Source organism: Asterias amurensis, chromosome 10, assembly GCF_032118995.1.
Source record: "Asterias amurensis chromosome 10, ASM3211899v1".
Classification (NCBI taxonomy): Eukaryota; Metazoa; Echinodermata; class Asteroidea; order Forcipulatida; family Asteriidae; genus Asterias; species Asterias amurensis.
In genome coordinates, this window is record NC_092657.1 from 642839 (window position 1) to 656174 (window position 13336).

Consider the following 13336-nt stretch of genomic DNA (forward strand, 5'->3'; position numbering starts at 1 on the left):
AAATACTGTTGTTGGCATATGAATGTTTTTATAATGTTGCGCCTCCTTATTTGATAGAGCTGTTAACATTGTACACACCTTCTAGAAATCTTCATTCTAATAAAAAAAAGTTGTTTGTTATTCCACCAGTAATGACTAAGTTATATGGTGAACGCAGCTTCGTTCACACTGCCTCAACCTTATGGAACAATCTCCCGGAACATGTAAAAAACATTGACTCCACTATTAAGTTTAAGATTGCTTTAAAGACGCACTTATTTAACATTTAATTCTTCCATTTTGTTTGTTACCCAGTACATCTTGTCTTTGTATTCTGTTGTGTTTTTCTCAAGAGCGCTTAGGGACATGTTTGATTTCTATGTGTTATGCGCTATATAAGAATGGTTAATTATTTATTATTGGTTAACGCACCGGTCTGCCAACTGAGTTATATAGCCCTAATGTTTTGATTTATTTCAACTCTTGTTCACTGTTGTGATCTTGTTTGTTGTTACAGGACCATGCAACTTTGAGACTCTGGATCAGTGTGGTTACAATGATGTGAGTACGGGAAGCTTAGCTTGGTCTCGTCAGCGAGGAGTAGGTGGGCTCATTCCAAGCGGAGATCATACTACAGGGTCAGGTCAGTTTGAGTCAACAATTTCATTTTCACTCTTATTTATTATTTCTGGTTGTCGGGGAAAATCTATGCAGTCAGGTAGGGACTGAAATCCCAATCCACATAGTGCCCTCAGTGGGATTCAAACCGGGGTCCTAGAGGTGAAAGGTACCACTACGCAAACCCAACCGCTGAGCAGATAGTGCCACTGGCGTAATTCGAACCGGGGACCTAGAGGTGAAAGGCAACGAAACATACCACTACGCCAACCCAACTGCCGAGCAGATAGTGCCACTGGCGTAATTTGAACTGGGGACCTAGCGGTGAAAGGCAACGAAAGATACCACTACGCAAACCCAACCACCATTGGTCCTTGATCAAACTTTCTCTACAGACAGTCACTCTTAACATTACATGTACAAATCGAGCGAACTCTGGCATTTTTGACAATGGCTCTCTCCACTGGTCTCTTCGCTCCATGATTGCTAGAGTCCCACTACAGGGTCTCCACAAATGTCGTTGCAAGATGATATTTTACCCAACGCCCTTAGCGACAGTTCTAGGCACCTAAGTGGAAATCCTTGATTAACAAAAATTATTTTCTGACAATATTTTGGTTTTCAGGTTTCTTTATGAAGATAAGCACAGGGAATGGTAACTTCATCAGTCCCGTTGTTCTAGAGAGCCCTGTACTGGGTCCAACCAGCGCTCGCTGTACGCTACACTTCTGGTTTGTTGACTATGTAAGTAGCATTTGAAACTTTGCATGGAGAGAGTAAAATTAGATGAGGCTTGTGGTAGCACATTGTGTATATCTTTTTTGGAGTATAGTGCTGGTTCCTGTTTCCGCCTTTGTACACCATGATGAGCCAAGCCTTACTACCGGTTAATCTCCAAGGTAGTACTTAAGCAGTATCTAGCGACAGAGTCCCGCATTCTCCTGAAGACGATCAAAGCATACTGAGTGAAACATTGAGTTGTCAACCACCGGTTCTTTTCAGAACCAGTACGACTCAAAAGAGATTTACACGGGGTGTTACGGCAAACCTCACCTAATTATATAAGTATAATAATAATAATACTACCGAAACTTATATAGCACCCTAATCATGTGTCTACATGATTAGGGTGCTATAGGGCGCTGAACAAATGAAAAACAAGAAAATACGGAATTAGAACAACCGGAGTAAAAATTCTTTAAAAACATTCAACCAGTTAGTAAATAAACTTAGTAGAATTCCTGAGGTATTAAAAATGCAATTAGGTCTAAAATCTAAAAGTATTCATCATTTATATTTCTGCATTTTCAAAATAATGACTATTATTTTTTTGCAGATCCAATCCGGTGGTAGAATGTCCGTCAAGGTTTACGATGCTACAGCTCCGTCTGACGTTGCTGATATTTGGTCACCTACTGGAAGTGGGGTCGAGAGTAGATGGCAAGAAGCTAACATCGGTCTCGGTAGACGAAGAAACAGTTTCAGAGTGAGAGGGATTTCATCTTAAAACTAAGCTTTACTTTGACAGCATGGAATAGATTGTGTATCTGACTTCAATCCAAAAACTGTAAATCTTTCTGACCTCAATGAAAATGTACATGTACACAAGTAATTATAAAGAAGATCTACTGAAGGCATATTTAAAGGACAAGGTCTGGTATAGAATGTCTTAATACAACAACATAGTGGACTTCTGAACAGAACTTAAGTTAGAACAGAATGTGGAACAGACAATGACGAAACAGGACAGACAAACAAAGCAAACGCGACTTAACGAGCTAGGACGAAACAAGAAGGTAAATCATTATTAGAAACCGAACCATAGAGGTGAAGGATGAAAAGTGAAAAAGTTAGAGAAAATATGTTTTTTGTAAGAGTTCTAAGAAGAAGAAGCTAAGAAGAAGTTTCAATCTGCTTTGCATTTCTTAAGTTGATGTTCCTCTGTTCCAACTTCTCAATTCTAGATCCAGTTTGTGGCCGATGGAGTTAACATCGGTGACTCCGTCGCCATTGATGACATTACATTTGAGGATTGTGACTTCAATCCTGACTTGCCGTGTGAGTTTATCTGTGGAAACAGCGTGTGTATTCCAGACTCCATGAAGTGCGACTACTCGGACGACTGTGGAGATAAATCAGATGAAACGTCTTGTGGTGAGTTCAAAAGACTAAAATCTTCAGCAGTTAGAACAAAATTCTGATAAGATGTCTAGGTAGGGTCATAGATTTGTTAACCCCTCTTCAAAATATTGGCAATAAAAACTTATTGGTGAGAAGTACAGCCGCTGTCGATAGTACAAAGCATTTTCAGAGTCATTTCACTTTGAAGTACTTTGACCCATAGTAAGAAACCTACCGCAGTAAAACTTCTCAGATTTCTCATATTCCTAAAGAGATTTTTTTTCCTGCGTGGACATACTCAAGATTTTCAGCGATCTCTAAACAAAAGTGACTACCTTTTTTAAATGAAATTTTCACATTTTAGTTTTATTGTATACATCTACATTTTTTTAAGTTTAAAACAATCGACTAGTTTAAAAAATTAAAAAAAGTTAAACTTTGCCCATAATACTATTTTCTCAATCTTTATTTTTTTTTATTTCCTTTGGCAGATGGTTATGTTGAGCGTTGTGATTTTGAGCAAGGCGTTTGTAACTGGGAGCAAGAAACAACTGATGATGATTTTGATTGGACCTTAATGCCATCTTCCGTTCTTGGAGTTCCTGATCACACTACAAACTCCATCACAGGTAAGTCGTCCCTTCTTTTTTTTATTGGACAGAGTTCAAATATAACAAAACATTACAGCTCGTTTGGTTTGTTTCATACCCTGGAGGGACCATTTTACCCCATAATTCAGGAAACTTCATTGGCTACCGATAAGAGAACGAATTCATTTTAAACTGGCTCTTTTTGGTAATAAATGCTTGCACATATAATTCTTTCCAAATTACTGTCACATTACACCCCTCCTTGTTTTCTTCGGTCCACATAAAACACTTAACATCACTCTCTTGAATGTCCTGTCCTGGGTCTAAAAACATTCAGTTTAGCTGGACCAATGATTTGGAACAATCTTCCTCCTGTCATTGGGGAATCGGTTTATCTGTATTTTGTAAAGATTTAAGCCTCACCTCTATCCACATTAATTTCTATTATGTGTGCTATGATCTTGATGGAATAGCGCCTTATAAATTGTAAGGGAAGTTTGCATTTTATACTCAGTACTTTCCCGAGTTCTGTGAAAAAAGGAGTATTACTTGGGTGGGATTCAAACCCAGTGCTAACACACATCGGTGTATATGGGTAAAACCAAAATTAATCATTTTTATCCCGATGCAAATTTCCATCTATTAAACATGTTTTATTCTTTCAGGATCCTTCATGTATTTGAGTACATCTGAAGTTAGTCTCAAGGCAAGATTGAACAGTCTTGTGTTTCTTAAACCACCGAGGGATGGTTCTTGCAAGGTAAGCGACCGGTTTAAATCCCTTCAGAAAAATAGTTGTTAAACAAAAAATAAAGACCGCATGACAAAACAGTTTTTTCAAAATGGAAAACAGGACTCTGAAGGGTGCTATTGTGACTGGGGGGGTATTGTTTGTATAAAAAAAAACAAGAAAACTATTAATGTGTCCATGCATACAATAAAATTCTCACTAAAGTAAATGGTTATGAAAGGGTTAAACTCACAGTTGGTCAGTGTTACTTACAACTCTGTTACTATTTTAATAGTAAATATTTTCCCCTTTCTGGTATCGTATATATGGATCAAGTGTTGACAATTCATTTCTCAGCAGCACTCTACTCTGTTACGTAATTGTGTTGTAGATTCGGTTTTGGTATTGTATGTATGGATCAAATATCGGTAAACTCATGATATACCGGCGTTACTCGGCGCTTGACTTCCCATCACCCAACCTCACAATAAACTGGCCCCATAAACTCACAGCCTATCAGTGTTACTCAACTTTAATACCGGTACTATTATTTGTTTTGTAGATTCGTTTCTGGTATCGTATGTATGGATCGAGTATTGGTAAACTCATGATATATCAACGTTACTCGACGCTTGACTTCCCATCACCCATCCTCACAATAAACTGGCCCCATAAACTCACAGCCTATCAGTGTTACTCAACTTTAATACCGGTACTATTATTTGTTTTGTAGATTCGTTTCTGGTATCGTATGTATGGATCGAGTATTGGTAAACTCATGATATATCAACGTTACTCGACGCTGGACTTCCCATCACCCATCTTAGTTATATCAGGATCTCAAGGTGACTCATGGAAGAGAGCGATTGAGACCATCGACATAGAAGCCAAGTTTCAGGTGAGAAAACGGAAGGAGCACCCCCTTACATTAAAAGCATGGGTTGGAGGGTTGTATACCCGGTTGTATATGTATACCCAAAAATAAAGCGCTTGTGCGAACCAAAAGCAAGCAAAATATCCCTTGGGTTTCTTGTTATAAACGTTTTGCTTAACTTGTTTCTACTGAGCAAAAAAGCAGGAAACCAATCACAGATGATACCTGTGCATAGTATTTTAACTGGTAATCTTAATCTGGTAAGCAAAGTTGTTTTGTGCTTACCTACTTTTTGTGTTTAAGCAGCTCTCTGTGTCTCTGTGATGTTTAATTGTTGTAGTTGTGTCCACAAATGTTTTTCCTCAGTTTAAATGCTAACTTTCCTTTGACCTTTGGCTTTTATATTTATCTCTTTCAGATCATCATTGAAGGCACTTCATCTTCGTCAACCAATAATGACTTTGATATAATGATTGATGATGTCTCCTTCACACCTGGATGTCAGTTAGATCCTAGTAACTCACTCCCTGATCATGCTACACCAACATGTAAGACTATTAAGCCCTGTTCACACTAAAGCAATTTAGCATGGGTCCCTTACTTTGTTTTAGCAGTTGTAAAATTTTACAAATTGCACTTTGTGTGAAAGGACAACAATATTTGAAATGTCCAAGGTCCTTATGTTGGTTGTCCTACATGGCAACAATAAATATTCAGCACTAAATGGACAAGCACAATCATTCATCCTGGACATGCTCAACATTTTTAAACCATCCCGCAACCTTCAATCCTGAAATAAATATCTTCTTCTTGAAGTAAAATCTCATCACACCTGGGATGACACTGTATACTCAATACTTTCCTGAGGTCTGTGAAAACAAATTAAAAGCATATTACTCGGGTTGGATTCGAACCTACGACCATTTGCAATTCTAGAACAGTGTCAAACTAACTTAACTACATAATTATTAAATTATTTATATTTATTTATTTTCCAAACTCCCAGCCCATCCAGCTTGTCTAGAAGGGGAGTTTCGATGCACGGACGGTACCTGCTTGTCACATGATGTCTATTGTGATTTTAGATTTGACTGTAATGACGGTTCAGACGAGGCACAATGTCGTAAGTTCATTCTTCTCAATTATGTAAAAAAGGATTTAGCTGCAAACTGGCTAGGAATCAAAATGACCTGTCGTATATTATGTTATGGTTGGACCCAAGCAGAGTCTTTATCAAAAGCTAAAGAACCTTTCACAAAGAATTTTTTCTCCCCTTTTTTTTTTACTTTGATTTGTTTTTAAATTTGGGGCATTGCTTTTTCATTCTGTCAGAAAACTTTTGTTATGAAAAGCTTCAAGTTTGATGGTATATTGTATTAATCTATTTTGCCCTCCCAAGCTGTTGTAAATAAAATAATTTCATGCAAAGGTTGTGTCTGTATCTTTAATCAGATAATTAATCACACATAGTTGGCTTCCTTCATTAGTGTCTATTTGGGTCTTCGAAAACCTTTTCATATTGAAACTTATTTCCACCTTATTTTCTTTCTTTCCTCAGCATCTGTTTGTACCTTTGAGGACCAAACTCTTTGCGGCTGGACTCAAGTTCAGAGTGATGATTTTGATTGGAAGGTTCGTGATGGCAACGAGATTGATACATTTGGTGGACCTGTCTTTGATCATACTGCAACCAACCCACCAGGTAAGGTAGACGCTAGTCTTGAAATCAAGTCAGTAATTATAATAATGATTTACTAATCTGCTCAAAATCAACTTTGCGGCTGGTTCTTTGATTACAAAAGCATACCTTCCATCATTATTTGGCAAAGACTTAAGTCCATGGCCGCCTCGTCCTCAAACTGTAATGGCGGTGCACTCCTGGAGTTGCCACCGTCACCTGGTCTCTTTCAATGCTATTTTCAGCTCTCCTATGCTTCTACTACTCCACTTTGTGATGTTGTCTATCCAGCGTAGCTTAGGGCGGCCTCTGCCTTGATGAAATCTGGCGTTGATGAAATCTTAAACGGTGCGCACAGCGGTGTTGTTTACACACGCACAGTAGCCTATGTTGCAAAGGAACTCGCGTGATCTTTAATTTTCTAAAATATAAAATAAATATAATGGAGGTATATAAAATTATGATAAAATCAGTAATGCTACATGAATGCTTTGTTTAGGTAATGACAGTCTTTGATTGGCCTCGTTTGAATGATAACGTATTGATAAACCGTTTACAAATCGACCCGTGGCATTGATGAAATCGTAAACTGTGCACACAGCGATGTTGTATATACACACGCACAGTATGCTGGATTAAGGGACTCGTGGTCTTTAATTTTCAAAAATCTGAAATAAATATAATGGAGCTTTATAAAATTATGATAAAATCAGGAATGCTACATGAATGCTTTGTTTAGGTAATGGCAGTCTTTGATTGGCTTCGTTTGAATGATAACGTATTGATAAACCGTTTTACAAATCGACCCGTGGCGTTCATGAAATCTTAAACTGTATACGCACGGCACAGTGACTCGTCACAGTATATGAAGCAAGTATAGGGGGACTCTCGGTCTTAGATATTTAAAAATCTGATATAAATACCAGACAGCTTCATAAAAATATAATAAAATCAGTAGAACTAGATGAATCTCTTGTGTAGTGAAAGGGAATAGACCAGTCTTTGATTGGCCTTAACTTGAATGATAACGTACGTTCGTGTTGAGAAGTTTTGCAACGTGGAGAGTGATACGTATGTACCCCTGCAGTGGGTCCCATCCACGTGCAACACGAGAAATGCTGCACGGACTTGGTCAAGTCTAAAAGCGTTCTTACCAGTGTGGTTATTTCGGATCCTTTTCACGTGTAGCGATCGACTCCTGGCGTTTGGAAACTAACATCTACCTGTAGAGGTAGACCATCTATAGCTGCACCGGTTAGGCCTCCCTGTCTCATCACATGAGTGCACCATTTTGCCTTCCGCTTTAACACCTTTCCTTAGAGTAAAAATATGTCAAGAAATATATCATACTCTTCTCAAAGTAATGACCTTCCGATGTTTTTTGATTTCCTTCAGGATTCTACATTTACATTGATGGATCGGACTCCACACTGAACCAACGTGCTAAGCTCGTTTCCAGCACCTACCATCTCGCTGGTATAGGATGTAAATTCAACCTCTATTACTACATGTTTGGTCCAACGTATGGAGACATCACAATCTCAGTCCGTTATGACAACAAAGAGAAGATTCTGAGTCAGTTATCCAATGATATCGGACCGTATAATCGCTGGAATATGCAGAGCACCACATTGCCAAATTGTCTGACTGATTTCCAGGTACATATCTTTCCTAGAAATAAAAAGAAGAAAAAATTCCCATCAGGCCAAGATTGTCATCAATCCTGACTAAACTACAAAGTCATTTGTTTAAGCCAAGAAAGCCATTGAAAACTACTGATGTCGGAGACCTTTGATCTAAAATATCTGGTTCATTTAAAGCATGACTTTGTTCTTGATTATATTATGAAGCCATTCAATATTTAAACATTTTAATTTGGGGTAGGTGCATCGAAATTTTTTTAGATTGACTATTCTGAATGACCCCCTTATCCACTGGCAACCTCAATCAATGTACATTTATTTCCATGTCGACAATAACAATTAAGCATACAGTAGAAAACATGAAAACATGAAAACAGTATAATAATGAAGGACGAATGCCAGATAACTTAACAGTAATACAATGTATAGAAATTTGAAAATAATAACTACAGAAATTAACGCGCTAGTCAACATGGAGGGAAAAATCATCCACAAAATCATCAATCATCCACTATCCTCCACTCTTATGTCACTTCAAACTAACATGTTTGAACTTGGGAAGAAATTGGTTCGCCTTACCTAGTGATAATAATCTGGAATAAGTCAGGAATAATCTCCCAGAGATGGCAGTTCATTCCACCCAGTCAAGACACTCCTGAAGAAAAGCTCTTGTGTCTGGAGACAAACTAGCAAGCTTCACTCTGTGCTTCCACTCTTTTCAGCAAACCGTTTTATTTGGGTGTTATATAATAAATGGATTGATTGATTGATTGATTTTTAAGTGGATTTGTATTTTCTATCTCTAGGTCGTAGTTGACGCCCAAGACCTCCAGACCATCGCATCAGAGTCAGGATTCGCTATCGATGATCTCCGTTTTGATAACTGCGCTTACGACGTACCATCCGTTGCACAATGTCCGTTTGGTCAAGAGAAATGTACTTCTAATCATTGCTACCCAACCTCAGGGAAATGTGACTACCAGCTGGACTGCTGTGATGGATCAGATGAGCAAACTTGCGGTAAGAACAAATAAAAATGTTTCTTGAAAGACACATTTAATAATATTAATAATAACAAGTTCTTATATAGCGCATTTAACAATAACCGTATCAATGCGCTTTAAATTAGTGCCCTGGTCATTGGGCATATACATGTAATCGTTCTCAGCTCCCTGGGTAGTATACAACCTGGGCAATTGTAGCGCTCCAATGGCTTGTTCATGCACAATATAAATCTCTACCCTCGCAGGTACCCATTTATACCCCTGGGTGAAGAGAAGCAGCTTGCTCAAGGACACAAGTGTCATGATCCGTTTGAACCCACACACTGATGACTTAACCACCAGAACTTGAATTTGATGCTCCTCATGAAATGGAATAGTCAAGATTTTAACGTGTGGTTATATTGTGCAACAATGCGCTCATATGCAACCAATATTTCAATAATATTTATACAAATATTCTTTATTGTTGTTGCGACAGCTTTGGGTGTAATATATAAGGTGTACACAAAAGTCTGAAAAATCCTTGAAATTCAGGTTTTGAAAAAAAAATCATGAAACAATAGGTGGATATGAGTGGGGTGTACAACTCTGACAGTTCAAAATTATAATAGGAGTCTTATATTAATAAATATAATATAACAATTGAATATAGGAGTCCTATTCCAAGTATAGTATATAACAATGAGTATTTGTTGTTTTAGGTGCATATGATCGATGTGATTTTGAGAGTGGACTCTGTACATGGACACAGCTTACTACAGATGAAGCTGACCTGATAAGGATCAGAGGAACCAATGTGGGTCAATATGACCATACAACTGACTCCCAAAATGGTAAAGCATTTCAATATCAACACTCGATACATTGACTTTTATATATTCCTTAATATTGTATGTGGTCTCTGAACTTTCGGCTTTCTGATTGTATGACCGAAAAAATGTTGAAACTTTGGTCGACCCCTGCAAGACATAGCACTTTTACGTTGCAAACATTCAAAATTATTTTACATATAAAGTATCTACATGAGCTAAAACGATGAAATAGGTGACTGTCAATCTAGAAAAAAACCTTGTTTTCAGTGTTTTCAAAGATTTATTGCATAATTGTTGGTATACAATTTCTTAAACAGTTTGTTGTAAGTAGTTAAGTAGCATGAGTAGAAATTTAATCCTATGAAGTACATTATGATATGTTTTGGTGTTTTGTTACAGGATACTTTGTTATCATGGCAAAAACTCAGACTAATCAACAGCGAGCTCGTCTCGCTAGCAGAGTCATTGAGAATTCCTCAACGTGCACAGTAAGTTTTTATATTTGTCGCCTTTAGCCAAGAATGTTAAATTTGCATTGGGGGCTAAAGAATATTAATTTGGGTTTTGATGCATAAAAGGCTTCAGCTGAAGCCTTTTTTTTTTATTTGAGTGAGAAATTACCCCTTTCTCAAAAACTATGTTACATGTACGTAAGAGGGAGCGGTTCTCACAATGTTTTATACTATCAACAGCTCTTCATTGCTCATCACTTTATTTTAAGTAATTACCAATAGTGTCCAGTGCCTTTAAAGACTGGGAGACCTTTGTCTTGTAGACAGCAAATCTTGATATATGTTTGTTTTTTATTCCAGATGCGATTTTTCTACATTATGTATGGACAAGGTATCGGAACATTAAGTGTCTACACACGCACTGTAGTGAATGGTCCCCTGTCACTGGTAACCAAGATTAGTAATGAGAATGATGAATGGTGGAGGAGAGCATCTGTTGATTTAGACTTGGACGGTCCGTACCAGGTAGGAATTGCAAAACTGATTGGCTTTTATGCTTTCAATCTTTCAGGATTTGAAGGTTTAGTTGCTTAGTAAGATGATCTTCCCGTCAAGAGAACTCACCAAGCTGACAACAACCAATCTCTCTCATACAAACATTGGTTTAACGTCTATGATTATGAATTGCACAAATCAAGAAATTGTGATTCAGTAACTAGACGACAATATTTATTCTAGTCATTGTGAAATCAGCGGTTAGCTGGGGATTCGAACCCACAACCTTGTGATTGCAAGTCCTGCAGTCTAACCACTTGGCCATAGTGACTGTCTAGCGTAGCTTGCCAATGAAGAAGATATTGTTGTCACCAACCAGACTACTTTAGCAATCTTTGAATCTTGAATAAGTTTCATATGACGTCTTATTTTTACTTATAGGTGATTATTGAGGTTATGAGAGGAAGCGGTTCCGATGGTGATATATCTCTAGATGACGTCTCATTTACTCCTGAGTGCACTCCATCCTCATCAGATCTACCTGTCGTCACAACTCCTATCCCTGTTATTGGTATGTCATATGGGATCATGTTTCCGTGTTTGATTTATTTGGTGATCTAATAATTTTGTTTACCCTTACACCGATGTATATTAAAGGCAGTGGACACTATTAGTAATTGTCAAAGACCAGTCCTCTCACTTGCTGTATCTCAACATATGCATAAAATAACAAGCCTGTGAAAATTTGAGCTCGATTGGTCGTCGAAGTTGCGAGATAACTAAGAAAGAAAAAACACCCTTGTCACACGTAGTTGTGTGCTTTCAGATGCTTGATTTCGAGACCTCAAATTCTAAACTTGAGGTCTCGTAATCAAATTCATGGAAAATTACTTCTTTCTCAAAACTACGTCACTTCATAGGGAGCCGTTTCTCACAATCAATCTCTCCCCATTACCCATTACCAAGTAAGGTTTTATGCTAATAATTATTTTGAGTAATTACCAAAAGTGTCCACTGCCTTTAAGCACTGTTAACTCAGTACTTTCCAGATTCTGTGAAAAAAAATTCACAGGCAAATGATGATCTTCCCATCAAAGGAACTCGGCAAAGTCCCCTAAAGTGATATAAACATCAAACTGGAGTGATGACAAGAAGTGCCAGTTTGGTTGGGGGCAGCATCACATATACTCCACAATCAGTTTCTCTAATAATACCGATTGTGCAATAACAAAATCTATATTTTGTCTTCTGTTTTTGTAGTTACCACTGTAGCCAGAGTTTGTTCTGATGTTGAATTCCAGTGTGGTGACTCTACCTGTATTCCTCTAGAGCAGAAATGTGACTTCAAGAAACAATGTCCTGACCAATCAGATGAGGAGGGTTGCCGTAAGTGTCTTACTTCAAGTTATATCATCAAATTATACTGCCCTTATGAACGTTTCAGTTACATTTTATGTAGGGAATGTATTATATGTATTTAAGTATACAACGAACGAATATTTGTTTAAAAATGGCATCATAACAAATTTGAAGCTAACTTGCCTAGCAACAGTGTCCAGTTAAATGAAAAGAAACCTCCTCCTCCCCCCAAACAAAAAAAAGACAAAAATCTAAAAGCTAAATTCAATTCAATTCGTTTCAATTTATCTTTAATGATCCTACCATGGAGACAAATTTCCTTGCATACATGCAATACACAAAATAAACTACATACAGACAGAAAATGCAAATGCTTGAATGTAATTTAAATATTCATTCCTTTCCTTCAGATGCTGCATAAATTTATTTAAGTTTTTTTTTAACTTGGTGTAAATATTCATGAATGGCTCTGTGCCAAGACCTAATTGGCCATGGTTGAATAGGGTCATTATTAATAATGTTCACCCAGAGAAAACCCCAAGTAAACTGACTTTAACCTCCTACCTTTAACCTTTGACCTCACTACAGCCACCCTATGTGATTTTGAGAGTGACATCTGTGGTTGGAGAGAGACAGAGGTTGATAATTTTGATTGGCATCGAGCGACGGGTCAAGACACTTCAGCTACGCCCAACGTTGCTCCAAGAGCTGACCATTCATTATCAAGCGACAGCGGTAAGGAATGTTTTCTGTTGGTTTTATTGTAAGGTCTTCTTCTTTCGAGTCCACCATCTACTCTTCAAATGTTTGGGCCAGGATTGGCCGCATCTCACAGTCTTCTCGTTTGCTGCTATCAAGTCTTTAAAGTAGCACTGCTCCAGGGCATCGTAGAAGGTGTGGCATAGATTAGGGGTGATATGTCACAATCGCAATGATAACCAGTGGTGTAACCAGAGGCGATGCCTCACCCTACCCCACCCC

General features: G+C 37.8%; 1 protein-coding gene across 1 annotated transcript in view; it reads left to right on the forward strand.

Annotated features, from left to right (window-relative positions):
• Nucleotides 1–13336, forward strand: part of LOC139942853 (MAM and LDL-receptor class A domain-containing protein 2-like) — a 98751-nt gene that overhangs the window by 65175 nt on the left and 20240 nt on the right. Inside the window, exons 89-106 of the mRNA XM_071939646.1 lie at nt 497–622; nt 1223–1341; nt 1934–2083; nt 2562–2751; nt 3210–3347; nt 3974–4068; nt 4772–4936; nt 5331–5460; nt 5919–6035; nt 6471–6614; nt 7986–8248; nt 9040–9253; nt 9939–10070; nt 10449–10537; nt 10862–11026; nt 11438–11567; nt 12257–12382; nt 12944–13090. Coding sequence (XP_071795747.1) covers nt 497–622; nt 1223–1341; nt 1934–2083; nt 2562–2751; nt 3210–3347; nt 3974–4068; nt 4772–4936; nt 5331–5460; nt 5919–6035; nt 6471–6614; nt 7986–8248; nt 9040–9253; nt 9939–10070; nt 10449–10537; nt 10862–11026; nt 11438–11567; nt 12257–12382; nt 12944–13090 — 2640 coding nt within the window. The remainder of the gene's footprint in view (nt 1–496; nt 623–1222; nt 1342–1933; nt 2084–2561; nt 2752–3209; nt 3348–3973; nt 4069–4771; nt 4937–5330; nt 5461–5918; nt 6036–6470; nt 6615–7985; nt 8249–9039; nt 9254–9938; nt 10071–10448; nt 10538–10861; nt 11027–11437; nt 11568–12256; nt 12383–12943; nt 13091–13336) is intronic.